The sequence below is a fragment of the Chaetomium strumarium genome (assembly GCF_033439665.1).
Source record: "Chaetomium strumarium strain CBS 333.67 chromosome Unknown B0T15scaffold_7, whole genome shotgun sequence".
Classification (NCBI taxonomy): Eukaryota; Fungi; Ascomycota; class Sordariomycetes; order Sordariales; family Chaetomiaceae; genus Chaetomium; species Chaetomium strumarium.
The window spans coordinates 1382335-1396354 of record NW_026944435.1 but is presented as its reverse complement, the minus strand read 5'-3'; the positions used below and the strand labels follow the sequence as shown (position 1 = coordinate 1396354).

Here is a 14020-nt window from a genome sequence, read left to right as displayed (position 1 = left end):
CTACAACCGATATCCCACAATATCTGGTCCGGAGAGCAGGAACCGGGCAGTTCGAGATAACCGGCCCAGAAGAGTATGCGAGATCTCTACGTGTTTCCATGTCTCGGAGCGACAACGCGTTGCGGACCGAGCTGAAACGAGCGCGCTTGACGGCTGAACTAAGGCGAGGTCTCTATTCTGAGCCCTCAGGGCCTGATCCCCGGCAGGGAGGCTGAATTGGGGAATTATCCGTCGTCTCTGCTAATACGCGAAGGGGGCTAGTTTCGGAGTCCGCGAATCACCATGGGATACATCAAGATGGCCTTGTGGGTTCCAACGCAAGGGAAAGAACGTTGAACTCTATATCAACACCCAGGCAGAACAGCTGCATGCAGGCTGTCCCATTTTGCCGCCGTCTACGGTCGTTGAACCGTGCCATTACAGGGGGCCTACGCTTCTCTGCAAGGCGATCAGCCAGCCGTGCCGTGGGCTTCGACCCGGGTAAAGTCTTCACAATCTGGCTGGATTCGTCTCGAGATCCCGACGTGGTGGTCCGCGGGACTGGGCTTTCGCCCTGACGAGACGGCTTCGCCAACGCTTTCGGTCTTTTTCGACACCATGGCCGTGTGGCTATCAAGGGAATGGAAAACGGCGTGGGAATCGCAGCGTCACCCATCCTTAGGAAGATTAATACATATCGCGGGAGGGTAATTCGATATCGGCCCGGATCAATCCTTGCAAGGCTTTCTCTACTCGCGCATGACCGAGCGCTCCTCGGTGAGAAGGATGATCTCGACTTTGCATCTGGAGTGGACGTGGCCCTTTCATGTGTATACGTACAATATTTTACATCAGTGACCACCCTTGGGATACCGAAGCGCTGTCCAGAGTCCAGATGAAGCAGCATACTCGGCGATTCCGCATACGCAATGCCGTTGCCAAGGTGGCTGTCGGTGGGCTGGTGCCATAGATGCGATATTCAGTTCGGGTTCCTGCAGACAATAGGGTTGCTACAGAGGTCCGCCTGCATAAATTACCATCTCGAGGCGCCGACCCGCATATTCCCAAACGAGGTGCAATGCAGGTTGACTTCCAGTTTCTGTTACCTCCGTACCCCTGGCCCGCCCGCCCCTGACCAAGCCAAGGATAATCAAGAAGCGGATGGAAAGGCGGGAAAGATGGATATTCTTCGAACCGCTTTCGAACCGAGTTTGGTTCGGCTTGGATGACCATGTCGCATCGCGAATTGTCGCACCGTGGACGCCAGAACGGGTCGCATGAGTCGCGGTATCATGTGTTTTGCTTCCCCACCACATGGCAAACGTCAGACTTTGGTGCCCACCGGGTCATGGTGTTGGCGAGATACTCTTTGGGCTTTCCGGGCTGCTCTACGTTCCTACCTCAATCTTCTTGCTAGAGATACGTCCTCGGGACTGACAAAAGAAATGTGCTCTTACGTCGGGAGGAGGGTTCGTCCATGTTCCGTCTGAGGAGAAGGCGGAAGAGCAGATAATGGATTTCTTCACGGCTTCTTTCCGAGCCGGTGTATCAGAGCACGGCAGGAGACTCCGCGACCGGCGCTTTCGACAGCGACGTTGATATAGGGGTGTCTTTCGGGGACGCGCAGATAGTGTCCGCGGTACTGATGTTGCAGTCTAAGTGCGGTGTATCTGTATGTATCCGGCGAGTAGTCCCGGTAGACGAGATCCGATGCTGCGCTGCAACGGAACGCTGTTAATGACAGTCCGACGATGCGCCGCTGCAAGCTATATCACCAGCGGGGCTCAGCTCGACGGACTGTAGGGTGCACAACAGCCGGAAGGTAAAGAATTCTCGCCAACACCGCCCAATCTGAACCGGATTGTCGGATTGGCTCGACGTTGTCGTCCAAGGGTGCACTTTGCCTGCACCGGTGAGCTACAGTACGACGGACCGCATCTCTTTGCCCGAAGGAGCAGACCTCTGCAAGCAGCGCCGAGACTGCGAGAGCAACACGGAAGTGTGGGCGGATGACGTCGGGCTCCTTTGCTCCACCGCAAAATGAGATCGTCTGAGGCGAGCGAAGGCAATAAGGCCGGACGAAGGCGGCGGCTATGGAATAAGGTAGAAAATGTTAGGTGCATAGTACACTCCGGTTGGGAGACAAGGTGGGACGGAGAAGCTCAACTGACTCAGTCGAAGCATCCGAAACAGTCCAGTTTCGGGCTGTATTTTGTCGCCAACGGCGGTACATACATCTCAACTGCTCCGGCCCTTACCAACACACAGCATCTACAGTATTTGAGTTATAAGATCCCATGCCATACGGTAGCGAAGGACCTTCATTCGGGAGGTTCTGTTGTGATGGGAGTAAGATGGACGAGACCTTTGGAGGAATTAGTAACGTTGCCCAAACCAACCATCTCACGGTGCACGCTGGCAGCGGCTCGCTGGCCAGTCTTTCTGGCCAAGTAAGTTGGTAAGTAAGTAAGCGCCGTACCTGATCTTTCTCTTGGTCACTTCTGCCTAGAGAACATCCATGGATGTTTCCTCTAGCGCCGGCCGGAACAGTGGCCTTCGACATGGCCGGCGCCCCTTCCTTACGTCCCATCGTTTACGTTGCTCCTGCGTGCTACACCCAGGGCACTGCACTCACCTTCGCCGTCGCTTGCGCGATTACTGTGGTGTAGGTACCTTGGAACATTTGGATGGTGTACTCCGTCCTACCTGGACTTACACAAGATGGCATCGTGCTTTGCAGTGTCATAGGCTGTTATATGTATTGTATGTAATGTACAACACTTGACTTATTCGTTGGCTCAACGCTTCAGTGTTCTCGGAAACGAAGTACATATTAATAGTAGGTGCTTGGCATACATGCTTCATGTCAATAACTTGAACACTGCTTTGCACATTTCGAATGTGGCCATGCTTGTGGGTGTTCTAGTATACACTTTCTGAGTTAGTACTATGTATTGTAAGGTATTGTACCTTACAAATGTAATCCGTATCCAGATCCGTCCATCGGCAGACGTCCGCCCCCTGGCCCTTGCCCCCTGTCATGTCCATATTGCTGCACCTAGTGTACAGTACTAAACCTCCCCAGAATGTTGCACCCAAGCTTTCTCCATCGATCCGACCTCCTTGCCGATCCTGTACTAAGTAGTCAAAAAGGAAACGGCTCTCTGCCTTCAATTTCCCCAAGCGCCGTCTCGCTGCGGCTCCATGGGAACATTGGAAAGGCACTGGCTTGGTCGTGGCAGTGGGCCTAACGTTATCCAACGGGGTTTGGCCATCCGGGTTCTCACATGCCGTAACTGTGTGAGCCTGCGCGTACTTAAGTATACATATAATAAAGCACTACTCGTTCGCCCGGGATTCCTGGCGAAGTTCTCCAGTGAGCAACTCCAGTGAACAACCACGCATCACACCGGGTACAGTACATCAAAGGTATGAGTGCATCTTCTTCGCACAGAGACCGCTTGTAGCTGTGGCTGAGTGATCAGTCAGTGTCTGACTTGGGCTGAGCGGGTCAGGGCCCAATAAGGCGGACGACGATCCCACAATACCATCTCACCCAGTGCGACATCCGACATCAATCCAGGCGGCATTTCTGGGAACCCAACTTGTCGGTAACATCCCTGAGTGGTTGCTGCTGGGCATTAGTTCCCCACATCGCGGCCTTCTGCGCCTAACGGCAACTCCGAATCACGTCTCCACCGGCCCGTTCTCCGTGGCGGACTTGCGAGTCCTTCAAACTGTCCCAACAAGTCTCTTGCCGCCGGCGGTCGACTGATAACATCCAACCGGTCTTTATTTGAATTGCTAGCCGCCCTTTGTCCGAGACTGTTGCCGGCTACTCAGACCTACGCGTACACTCCGTCATGTCTCCATTAATCTCGATAGTCCAACCCTCGGCCAACATGCCGGGCCCCCGCGAGGTCGAGGTCATCACAGACCGCTTGGAGACTCCGTCTCTCGATGACCGCTCGTATCGGGTCATCCGCCTGCCTAACAAACTGGAGGCCCTGCTGGTTCACGATCCCAAGACGGACAAGGCGAGCGCCGCCATGGACGTCAACGTCGGAAGCTTCAGCGATGAAGATGACATGCCGGGAATGGCCCATGCGGTCGAACATGTAAGGGTATCCCACGATGAGATAAGGAGATCCCAGTACTTACCAAAGAGCGGTTCGTAGCTTCTGTTCATGGGCAACAAGAAGTATCCTGTCGAGAATGCCTACCATCAGTTCATATCAGCCAACTCCGGCTTGACCAATGCTTATACGGCATCAACATCCACCAATTATCACTTCGAGGTGTCTGCGAAACCTGCGAATGACGAGGAACCTTCAGCTACCAATCCGTCGCCGCTCCTGGGGGCTTTGGATCGGTTTGCCCAGTTCTTCATTGAACCGCTGTTCCTGGAGACCACCCTGGACCGCGAGCTCCAAGCGGTAGACTCAGAGAACAAGAAGAACCTGCAGAGCGACCAGTGGCGTATGCACCAGCTTAAGAAGTCACTCTCCAACCCAAAGCATCCCTTTTGCCATTTCTCAACTGGCAACCTTGAGACTCTGAAGACGACCCCAGAGGCGCAAGGGATCAATGTCCGCGACAAGTTCATTGAGTTCTACGAGAAGCACTACTCGGCAAATCGGATGAAGCTCTGCGTTCTCGGGAGGGAACCGCTGGATGTTCTGGAGTCTTGGGTCATTGAGCACTTTTCGTCTGTCAGGAATAAGGACCTGGAACCCAACAGATGGGTGGAGGAGGTACCGTTCACGAAGGACCAGCTCGGGACACAGATCTTCGCCAAGCCCGTGATGGATACGCGGGAACTCAGCCTGATGTTTCCCCTAATGGAACAAGATCATCTCTACGACTCGCAGCCCAGCCGATATATCAGCCACCTTATTGGCCATGAAGGCCCAGGAAGCATTATGTCGTATATCAAGGCGAAGGGTTGGGCCAATGGTCTCTACGCGGGAGCCTGGCCTGTCAGCCCTGGCACACCCGACGTTTTCGAGTGCCAGATTACGTTAACCGAAGAGGTAAGAAACGGGCAGCTGGGCGTCCAGAGAAAGGCCACGCAGAAAGAGACTAACTGTTTGGCGCCAGGGACTCAAGAATTACAAAGAGGTTGCCAAGGTTATTTTCGAATATATTTCCCTTCTGCGGGAGACTGAACCACAGGAATGGATATTCGAAGAGCAGAAGGAGCTGGCCGAGGTCAACTTCAGGTTCAGGGAGAAGACCCAGTCCTACCGCTTCACGAGCAAGCTGAGCTCGTTCATGCAGAAGCCGATCCCGAGAGAGTATCTGCTCAGCGGGTATAGCTTGCTGCGTAAATTCGACCCGAAGCTGATCAAGGAGTGCCTCGATTACTTGCGTCCCGACAACTTCCGCATGACGATCATCTCGCGCGATTTCCCGGGGACTTGGGAGAACAAGGAGCGGTGGTACGGAACCGAGTACACCTGCCAGCCGATCCCGACCGACTTCATGGACGAGATCAAGAAGGCCGCCGCCGGCGGGCCAGGGAATCGGACCGCCAAGCTCCATCTCCCCCATCGAAACCAGTTTGTGCCGACCAAGCTCGAAGTCGAGAAGAGGGACGTTCAGGAACCGGCGTTGTCACCGCGCATTGTCCGTAACGATGCGCTGGTCCGGACCTGGTTCAAGAAGGACGACACGTTCTGGGTTCCGAAAGCAACGCTGATCATCAGCTGCCGCAGTCCGGTGGCCACTGCATCGGCGGCCGGCCGGGTAAAGTCGCGGCTGTTCACAGACCTCGTGAAGGATGCGCTGGAAGAGTACTCGTATGACGCAGAGCTGGCTGGCTTGGAATACACCGTGACGCTCGACTCGCGCGGTCTCTACATTGAGGTTTCGGGCTACAACGACAAGCTCGCGGTGCTCCTGCAGCGCGTGCTCGTGACAACGCGAGACCTCGAGATTCGTGAGGACCGATTCGCCATCATCAAGGAGCGCGTCAGCAGAGGGTACCGGAACTGGGAACTGGCGGCGCCCTGGACGCAGATTGGCGACTACATGTCCTGGCTCATTATCGATCAAGGCTACGTGATTGAGGAGCTCGAGGCCGAATTGCCACACATCACTGTCGATGCGGTCCGCGTGTTCCAGAAGGAGCTGCTGGCCCAAATGCACATGGAGGTCCTAGTCCATGGGAACATTTACAGGGAAGACGCACTCAAGCTGACCGATATGATCGAGTCCACGTTGAGCCCTCGGGTGCTGCCCCAGGCTCAATGGAGGATTCGTCGTAGCTTGGCCCTCCCGCCTGGATCCAACTACATCTGGAAGAAGAAACTCAAGGACCCGGCCAATGTCAACCACTGTATCCAGTACTTCCTCCACGTGGGGTACCGGGGGGATTACAATCTCAGGGCGAAAGCGTTGCTCCTGGATCAGATTGTGCACGAACCGTGCTTCAACCAGCTGCGGACCAAAGAGCAGCTGGGCTACATCGTCTACTCGGGCACCATGACCAGCGTCACTCAGTACGGGTTCTACTTTCTCATCCAGAGCGAGAAGACGGCGCCGTATCTGGAGACTCGGATTGAGGAGTTTCTGAAGACGATGGCCACGACGCTCGAGGAGATGACCGAGACCGAATTCGAAAGCAATAAACGCAGCATCATTGCCAAGCGTCTTGAGAGGCTCAAATACATGGAGCAGGAGAGCAACCGACACTGGACACATATCCATTCGGAATTCTACGCCTTTGATAATGGTGAGTGTCGCACACGAACTTGCCCCGCACTGCCTGATTGCTATCCCCATCGTTACTGACCGTCTTCTTCCGTCGGATAGCCCAGCAGGATGCGGCGCACATCAAGCCGCTCACCAAGGCGGACTTGATCGAGTTCTACAATCACTACATCCACCCGAGCTCGCCGTCGCGAGCGAAGTTGGCCGTCTACTTGGAAGCCCAGGCTAAGAGCGATGTCTCGACGAAGCAGATTTCAGAACTGGTTAAGACCCTGGAGCTGGATCCGGCGGCTTCTGCTAAAGCGGCGACCGACTTGCAAGCCCGGATATCCGCAGCCGGCCATGACCTGGAGAAGGAGGTGGCTGGTCTCAAGGACTATCTCCTTCACGACTTGAAGGTGGCGGAGGGCAAGATCGACGTGGCAGCAGAGGCTTGGAAGAAGATCCACGCCGAGCACGGACCGGGAAGCGACATCGTCAAGGATGCCATACCGCCGTCAGCCAACGGAACCACGCCCGTCTTCATTGACAACGTACGGTCCTTTAGAGCCGGTCTTCCAGCCAGCAACGGGGCCACGCCTCTGAGGGACCTTGCCGAATATGAGGATCTGGGAGCAAAGCTCTGAAACCACGCAGTCTGTTTTAACTACCTGTTGATCAGGTCGGGGTAAAGGAATGGGAGAACGGCAGGGCATGACACATCGTGAGCAGGAAATGGCTCAAAGCAAGTTTACCTACCTTGGCATCTAGATTGAGGGATGTTGTGACGAAGACTATGACACACCTGGGTGGTCCCTGAGAGGACTTCCACAGCTGAAGACACAGTCGTACCAATGCCTATTTATACAACGGCATCTCACGTTATAGACTAGGCTCTTAACATCGATACTACCTATGTAGTAGGCACTTTCAGAGACTTGGCGACGGGGTACGACAAGGCAGCTTATGATTATAGACGTATGTATAATTGCGCTGCTTTGCTCCACTCACACGAATCTATGGCGTCTTGACGTTTATTCAAACCAAACATCACACTAAACCTCTTTCGTATGTTCATAGGCCCCGAGTCGGGTTAGCAGCGAGAAAATGATGTTGTAGATGTGTGAACCTATGCAATGAGGTGTGCTGGTCCGGCAGCTGCTGCCGGGCCGTGTTGCGAGGCTGGAACAAGGCCGACCGGGAGAGGCAGCGGCGGGCTGGCGTCAGATCGGCGGGGCGATTCAAGGCGGGGTGTCTGGTTAAGAATCTGCACAGTGCGAATCAGTGTTTGCAACTGATGTGGAACAAAACGCAAGCCTGTACTCACTAGTACTCAGGCTGCTTCATCAGCCTTGATTTAGTATCGATTATATCAGGAGAAAATATCAGTACATCACCGGTTTATAGAATATTGGCCATTCAAAAGAACTATTCCTAACCCCTCTTTGATATAGAATTCTCGCTAGTGTATCGACAAGTTCCAGGTTTGCTCCACCCCAACAACATACCTATGTAGGAGAAAGGCACTGTGGTGGCAACTGGCAAGGGCTCGGGCTGTACCAACGCTAGCACAGACAGCGGAACCTTCACTTTCCCTTTGCTTCTTGAGCAAAAAAAAGAAAAAAAGTGCAACTACAGTCTGCAGGTCGCATGCCCGTGTTGCACCAGCTCGATTTTGAGCTGGGATTTACATTCATTCAAGGCTCGTGCTTAGATTTGCAGACAAATCCATCATTCAAGCCGCAAGGGAATGCGCCAGCGCCAGCGCATACCTACTACGCCTTGCTTCGCCGTCCGCCTCTGACCACCGACTTTGTTGGTCCTTGGTCGCTGATGCACCGCTAGTACGGACACCTAGGTGCTCAACCCCATTGTGTTGTTCGGTCTGCTTAGGTACCGTCACCTGCACGATTGCGCCTCCACTTGCCTGCTTGAACAAGCAACACTAGACATTTCGGCCAACTTCCTCCTTCTTCGCCTGCCTACCGCCGCCCTTCCGTGCGTCTTCACGGCCATACCCGTCACATAGCAAATTCCCCGAGCTGCACAAGCAGCTCGTACATTCACAACGTCGTCTCAAAAGAAACGGAGGATTACCCGCCAGTCGACCAGGGAGCACAACAAGCCTGAGGACTTGGTGCTACCCTCTACTGAAGAAGACGCAGATCCCACCTTCTCCCTTTCGGCCGCCTCCGCCTCTGGCCTGAGCACGCCCACCTACCTTCGTGCCGACTCCCTTCCTCCCTCAGGTGTCCCGCCCCGTCTGCAGAGTCAGAGCACGCCCTTCGTCGACTCCCCGTCTTCGGCGGCGAGCTCCCCGTGTGCTGCCTCCGCCGATTTGTCGGTCGATTTTGACCGGGCTGCCGATTTTGCTGACTCCAGCCCAGTCCTGCAGCTGCCGGATCACGGGACAGCTGGGAACCAGTCGCCTCTCCACCAATCCGTTCGCCGAGCTCTGAGGGGTGGCGGCGAAGATACGCCCAAACGATCCTCCTCTCCGCTCAAGCGAAGGGCGTCCAGCATGCAACCAGAGCAAGACACTACCGACGCCGCGGAGGATGTGGATATGATCACGGTCCCGGATTCTCAGAGGACAGCCCCAGCGGAGGGGCCGGGAGAGGAGAATGGCGGAAAGGACACCGCCGAGCACCCCGAGGTTGCTGTCCCCAACGGGAAGGCGGAGCTACCTTTGCGGAACGGTAACCACGGCCTCGCTCGCCATTTCGGCGTACTATATGCTGACTGCTCTCGTAACAGACATTCCCCCGTTAGACCAGCAGGTCAAAACTATCGAGACGCTGGTTAAGGCTTTCGCGGAGACACCCCCAAAGGAGGGCGACGAGGCATATCTTGTGTCTAGGCAGTGGCTCGGCAAGGCCCAGGCGTTCGGATCGGATGCGAAGCATGCCAGCAAGGAAACCCCAGGAGGAACAGTTGGACCTGTCGACAACTCAGATATCATCCAAGCCATCTTCACAGACTCTACGGGAGAACTATGCGTCAAGCTAAAGCCGGGCATGGGCACCGAGAATTTCGAATTATTTCCTAAGGACGCATGGGATCTCCTCCTATCTTGGTACGGTCTAGCCCCCGGACAGTCACCCATCATCCGGTTTGCCCACAACACCGCTCCGGATGCGGTGAGTATCCCCACCATCCAGTTCGAGTTCCATCCGCCGGTGTTTACGATCCACCGGTTGTGGTCTGCGAACAGCCCCATCCCGATCGAGCAGGAGATCAAGTTGAAGAAGCCTTCGCCGCCCGTAGTCGTGCAGAGCACGTCATCCGGCTATCATAACTTCTTGAAACAGGTCAAAAGACTTGCTGGTGTTTCACCGGACCGGAAGATCCGCGTCTGGAGGCTTCTACAAACCATTCCGGCCACAGAGCCCAGCTCTGGGCCATCCGGGATGAATACCCCACCCGATTCGCCCGGTCGTGACCCGGAGATTCTCACCCAACCCCCGGCTATCCCGGGGTCCTGGCCGGAAATGCTTGTGGACGTGGAGACGTTCTTGAAGCTCGAGAAGGACGTTGAGCGTGGTTTGGTGGAGGCCGATGACACCACGACGAACCCCAACTACAATGGAAGGAAAAGTCTGTCGCTGGTGGGCCTTGCGGTCGATCAAACCCTTGTTCTGGACGAGCAGATTGAACGAGATGCGTACGTTTCCACTTTCAGGGGCAATGGTACCAAGGACAAGACCCTTGCAACTCGGAGCAGCTCGGCCGGCGTTGGTGCTCAAAGCCGTGGTAACAATAGCGGACGGAACAGCCCAGCGCCCCAGGGCGCCCAGACTAGGGGTAGGGCTCAGCAAAAGCCCGGACGTACAATCGGTTGCGTTGGTCTCCAGAACCTGGGCAACACGTGCTACATGAACTCGGCTCTGCAGTGCGTGAGGAGCGTCGAAGAGCTCACAAAATACTTCCTCACGCACGAGGCTAAAAAGGAGATCAATCCAGACAATCCTCTCTCACACAATGGTGACGTTGCTATTGCGTATGGACGCCTGCTGGAGGAGATCTACAAAGACCCCGCCCCCAACTCGGTCGCGCCGCGGCACTTCAAGAGCATCATCGGGCGGTATGCCCCCGCATTCTCGGGGTATGGGCAGCAAGACTCCCAGGAATTCCTTGGTTTCCTGCTCGATGGTCTGCAAGAGGATCTGAACCGGATCAGGAAAAAGCCGTACATCCAAAAGCCTGATTCTACGGACGACATGGTCCACAACCCTGCGGCGGTACGCGAGATGGCTGCCAAAGTCTGGGATATCACCAAAAAGCGGGACGACTCGGTCATTGCCGACCTGTTCACCGGAATGTACAAGTCAACCCTAGTATGCCCCGTCTGTGACAAGGTCAGCATCACGTTTGACCCTTTCAACAACCTCACACTGCCGCTTCCCGTTGCCAATGTCTGGTCCCGGGGCGTCAGATTCTACCCTTTGAACGATGCGCCCGTCGAGATTGTGGTAGACCTCGACAAGAACAGCAGCATCAGGGCGATGAAGCAGTATATCTCTGTGCGGGTCGGAGTACCCGTCGAGCGCCTTTTCGCGGCGGAAGAATTCCATGCCAAGTTCTTCAAGCTGTACGACGATGGCTGTGCCGTCTCAGAAGAGATTCAAGGGAATGACATTCCTGCGGTGCACGAACTAGAAGCTGCCCCAACAAATATCTCCGGTATCAAGAAGCAAGCCAAGCAAGCCAAGCTCAGGTCAACGCCCAACGGGGATGATGCTCCTTCTCCGGCAGACGATCCTAGGGCGGCACACATGCTCGTTCCCGTGCTCCATCGTCTAGACCCCCGAGATCCCAACTCTCGAAAGCGCTATGGACGTAAGAGTTCCGAAGTTGTCCCTCCGCCGCACTTCATTGTCGTGACGCCCGAGGAGGCTCGCGACATGGAAGCTATCCGGCGCAAGATCTTAGAGAAGGTTGCGACATTCACGACATGGTCGCAGCTTGCAACATCTGAGGACGGCGACGGCGCAGAGACGACGGATCCGGAGATGGTCAACGGTGCATCGGATGCGGACTCCGCAGGCGACTCTAAGATCGTCGCGAAGTCGGTCGAGGGTGAGGAGGATCTGGTCGATGTGACGATGCGCGACGCAGCGGATGTGCGGAGACCCTCCGCTTCCGCGCCGCCTGACGAGTAAGTACAATACAGAGATAAGGAAGCCGCTCAAATGTTGCCGGGTAGCTGACCGCGATCATCAAGTTCGCCACGGTTGCTCAGGCGGTTCAGGCAACGGCGACCCAAGTGGATCGACCCGCTCCAGTTCCTTGACCCGGAGCTGCAGAATCTCTTCGACCTAAGCTATTTCGCGGAGTCGGATACCATCGTTCCCACTGGCTGGCATGGTACCAACGAAGATGTGGATCTGCCACGACTGAGCTCCAGACTACCACAACCGGCGCCGTCGGACACAGAGATGCGCAGTCCTGAGCCCTTGGACGGTGCTGAAGATAGCGACGCTGACGGGCTAGGGAAGGTGGAGGCTGCCTTAGTGACCCGCATGGCTGAAGAGTCCAGTGATGAAGATTCCGACTTCCCTAAAGCCGGAGCCAAGGTTCGTAACATCCATCTCCGGAGAAATCCTTGGCGCGGTAGTTTGGGCTAACCCGTGCGTGTGTTCTCATCTCTAGCATCTGAATGGACGGCCAGCCAAGTTCAACAAACACGTAAGCGCCGCCCGAGGGAAGAAGATGAAGGCCCATAAGATTAGACGGTTTAACAAGAAACAGCGAGGCGCCCGTTTCCCGCCGTCGGCAGTGTCGGCATCTGACGCCGAGGATTCCGTTCCTCCTGGTGGTGCTCTAATCGGTATTGGCGAGGGCCTCATGGTTGAGTGGAACGAGGTGGCGTTCGACTATGTCTTCGGCGGCACATCGCCAAATGACATGCGGGGCATGAAGACATACAAGACCCTTCCGGTGCTTGAGGACCCTGCGTTGGAAGCCAAGAAGAAGACGCGACAGATGCGTAGGAAGCACGGCATCTCGCTCGACGACTGCCTGGACGAGTTCGAGAAGGAGGAGATCCTGTCGGAGCAGGACACTTGGTACTGCCCCCGTTGCAAGGAACACCGCCGCGCAAGCAAGAAGTTCGACCTCTGGAAGACGCCAGACATCCTTGTGGTCCACCTCAAGCGGTTTAGTTCTGCCGGTTGGCGCCGAGACAAGCTTGACATTCTGGTCGACTTTCCGGTCGAAGGGCTCGATTTGACACGGCGCGTCATCGACAAGGAAGATGGGAAGGAGCATCTCTACGACCTCATCGCTGTCGATGACCACTGGGGCGGCCTGGGTGGCGGACACTATACGGCCTTTGCCAAGAACTTCATTGACGGCCAGTGGTACGAGTACAACGGTGAGTTTGCCCCAATGAGCCGCTTTCCGCGTATACAATCAATCTTACTAACACTTTCCCCACAGATGCCCAGGTCTCGAAGCTGTCCGATACCTCGCGAGTGGTGTCTTCGGCTGCGTATCTACTCTTCTACCGCCGCCGGTCCGAGGTGCCGCTGGGCGGTCCGAGGTTTCAAGAGATCTTTGACCGCTACAACACCCGGCACGACGAGGACATGTCGGATTCGGGGGAAGGTCAGCGTCTCGGCCAAGGCTCCTCCCATCGTGGATCGCCGAGCGCTTCGACCGGAGCAGGTCTCACTCTCCCGCTAAAGGAAACTAACTGGACTAGGCGCGGGGACGACGATGATACAGACATGGGCGCCCAGCTGTCGTGGAGCAACGAAGAGACGCTGCACAACAGCATCGAGGGCGACGGCGAGGACGAGGCCATCGCCCTCCCGGACTACGATACCGCGAACATGGCCGGCATGACCTCTGTCATCGGTCCCAGCAGCTGGAGCTTCGCCAACCTCGGGAGCAAAGCGAACTCGGAAGCCGATGCCGACATCGCCAGCGACGTGGCGCAAAACGATGGCTCGTCAGTCAACGAAGACGTCTTTGATGACGCGCCGGTCGGTGATATGGAGCACATCGCCCCGGCTGAGCCAATGTCCGAGTTCGCCGAGTTCAACGAGCCGCCCCCGCCGCTGGACGATGAGCAGGACGACTACATGAGCCACATCGCCGCCCAGAAGTGGGTCAATCAGCAAGTCCACAAGGTGCCGCTTGTAGACGACCTGGCGGGTAGGGATGATGACCTGGCTAGCGATAAGGTGGCGGAAATTCATGTCAGCGATGGGGACGAGCAGCCAGCGGCTGCGGACAAACCGTCCAGTTAGAGAAGGGTACGGTACGCTCCCGACCTGGCGGGAAGGGCCGGATAGCGTTACATAGCGTTAGGTTACTTTGGGCCGTCCAATCGTGTTTCTTT

General features: G+C 55.9%; 1 protein-coding gene across 1 annotated transcript; it reads left to right on the top strand.

Annotated features, from left to right (window-relative positions):
* Positions 1-3881: 3881 nt before the first annotated feature.
* Positions 3882-13928, top strand: B0T15DRAFT_514379 (ubiquitin carboxyl-terminal hydrolase-like protein; the record flags this gene model as incomplete). Its single annotated transcript, XM_062868113.1, has 17 exons — positions 3882-4097; positions 4158-5012; positions 5080-6715; positions 6796-7245; positions 7355-7396; positions 7597-7650; positions 7753-7764; positions 7814-7923; positions 8139-8184; positions 8318-8487; positions 8756-9371; positions 9430-11830; positions 11897-12248; positions 12325-12360; positions 12424-13048; positions 13114-13281; positions 13402-13928. 17 exons carry the CDS (start codon positions 3882-3884, stop codon positions 13926-13928), a joined length of 8316 nt encoding a protein of 2771 aa, XP_062718114.1.
* Between the last annotated feature and the right edge of the window lie 92 nt (positions 13929-14020).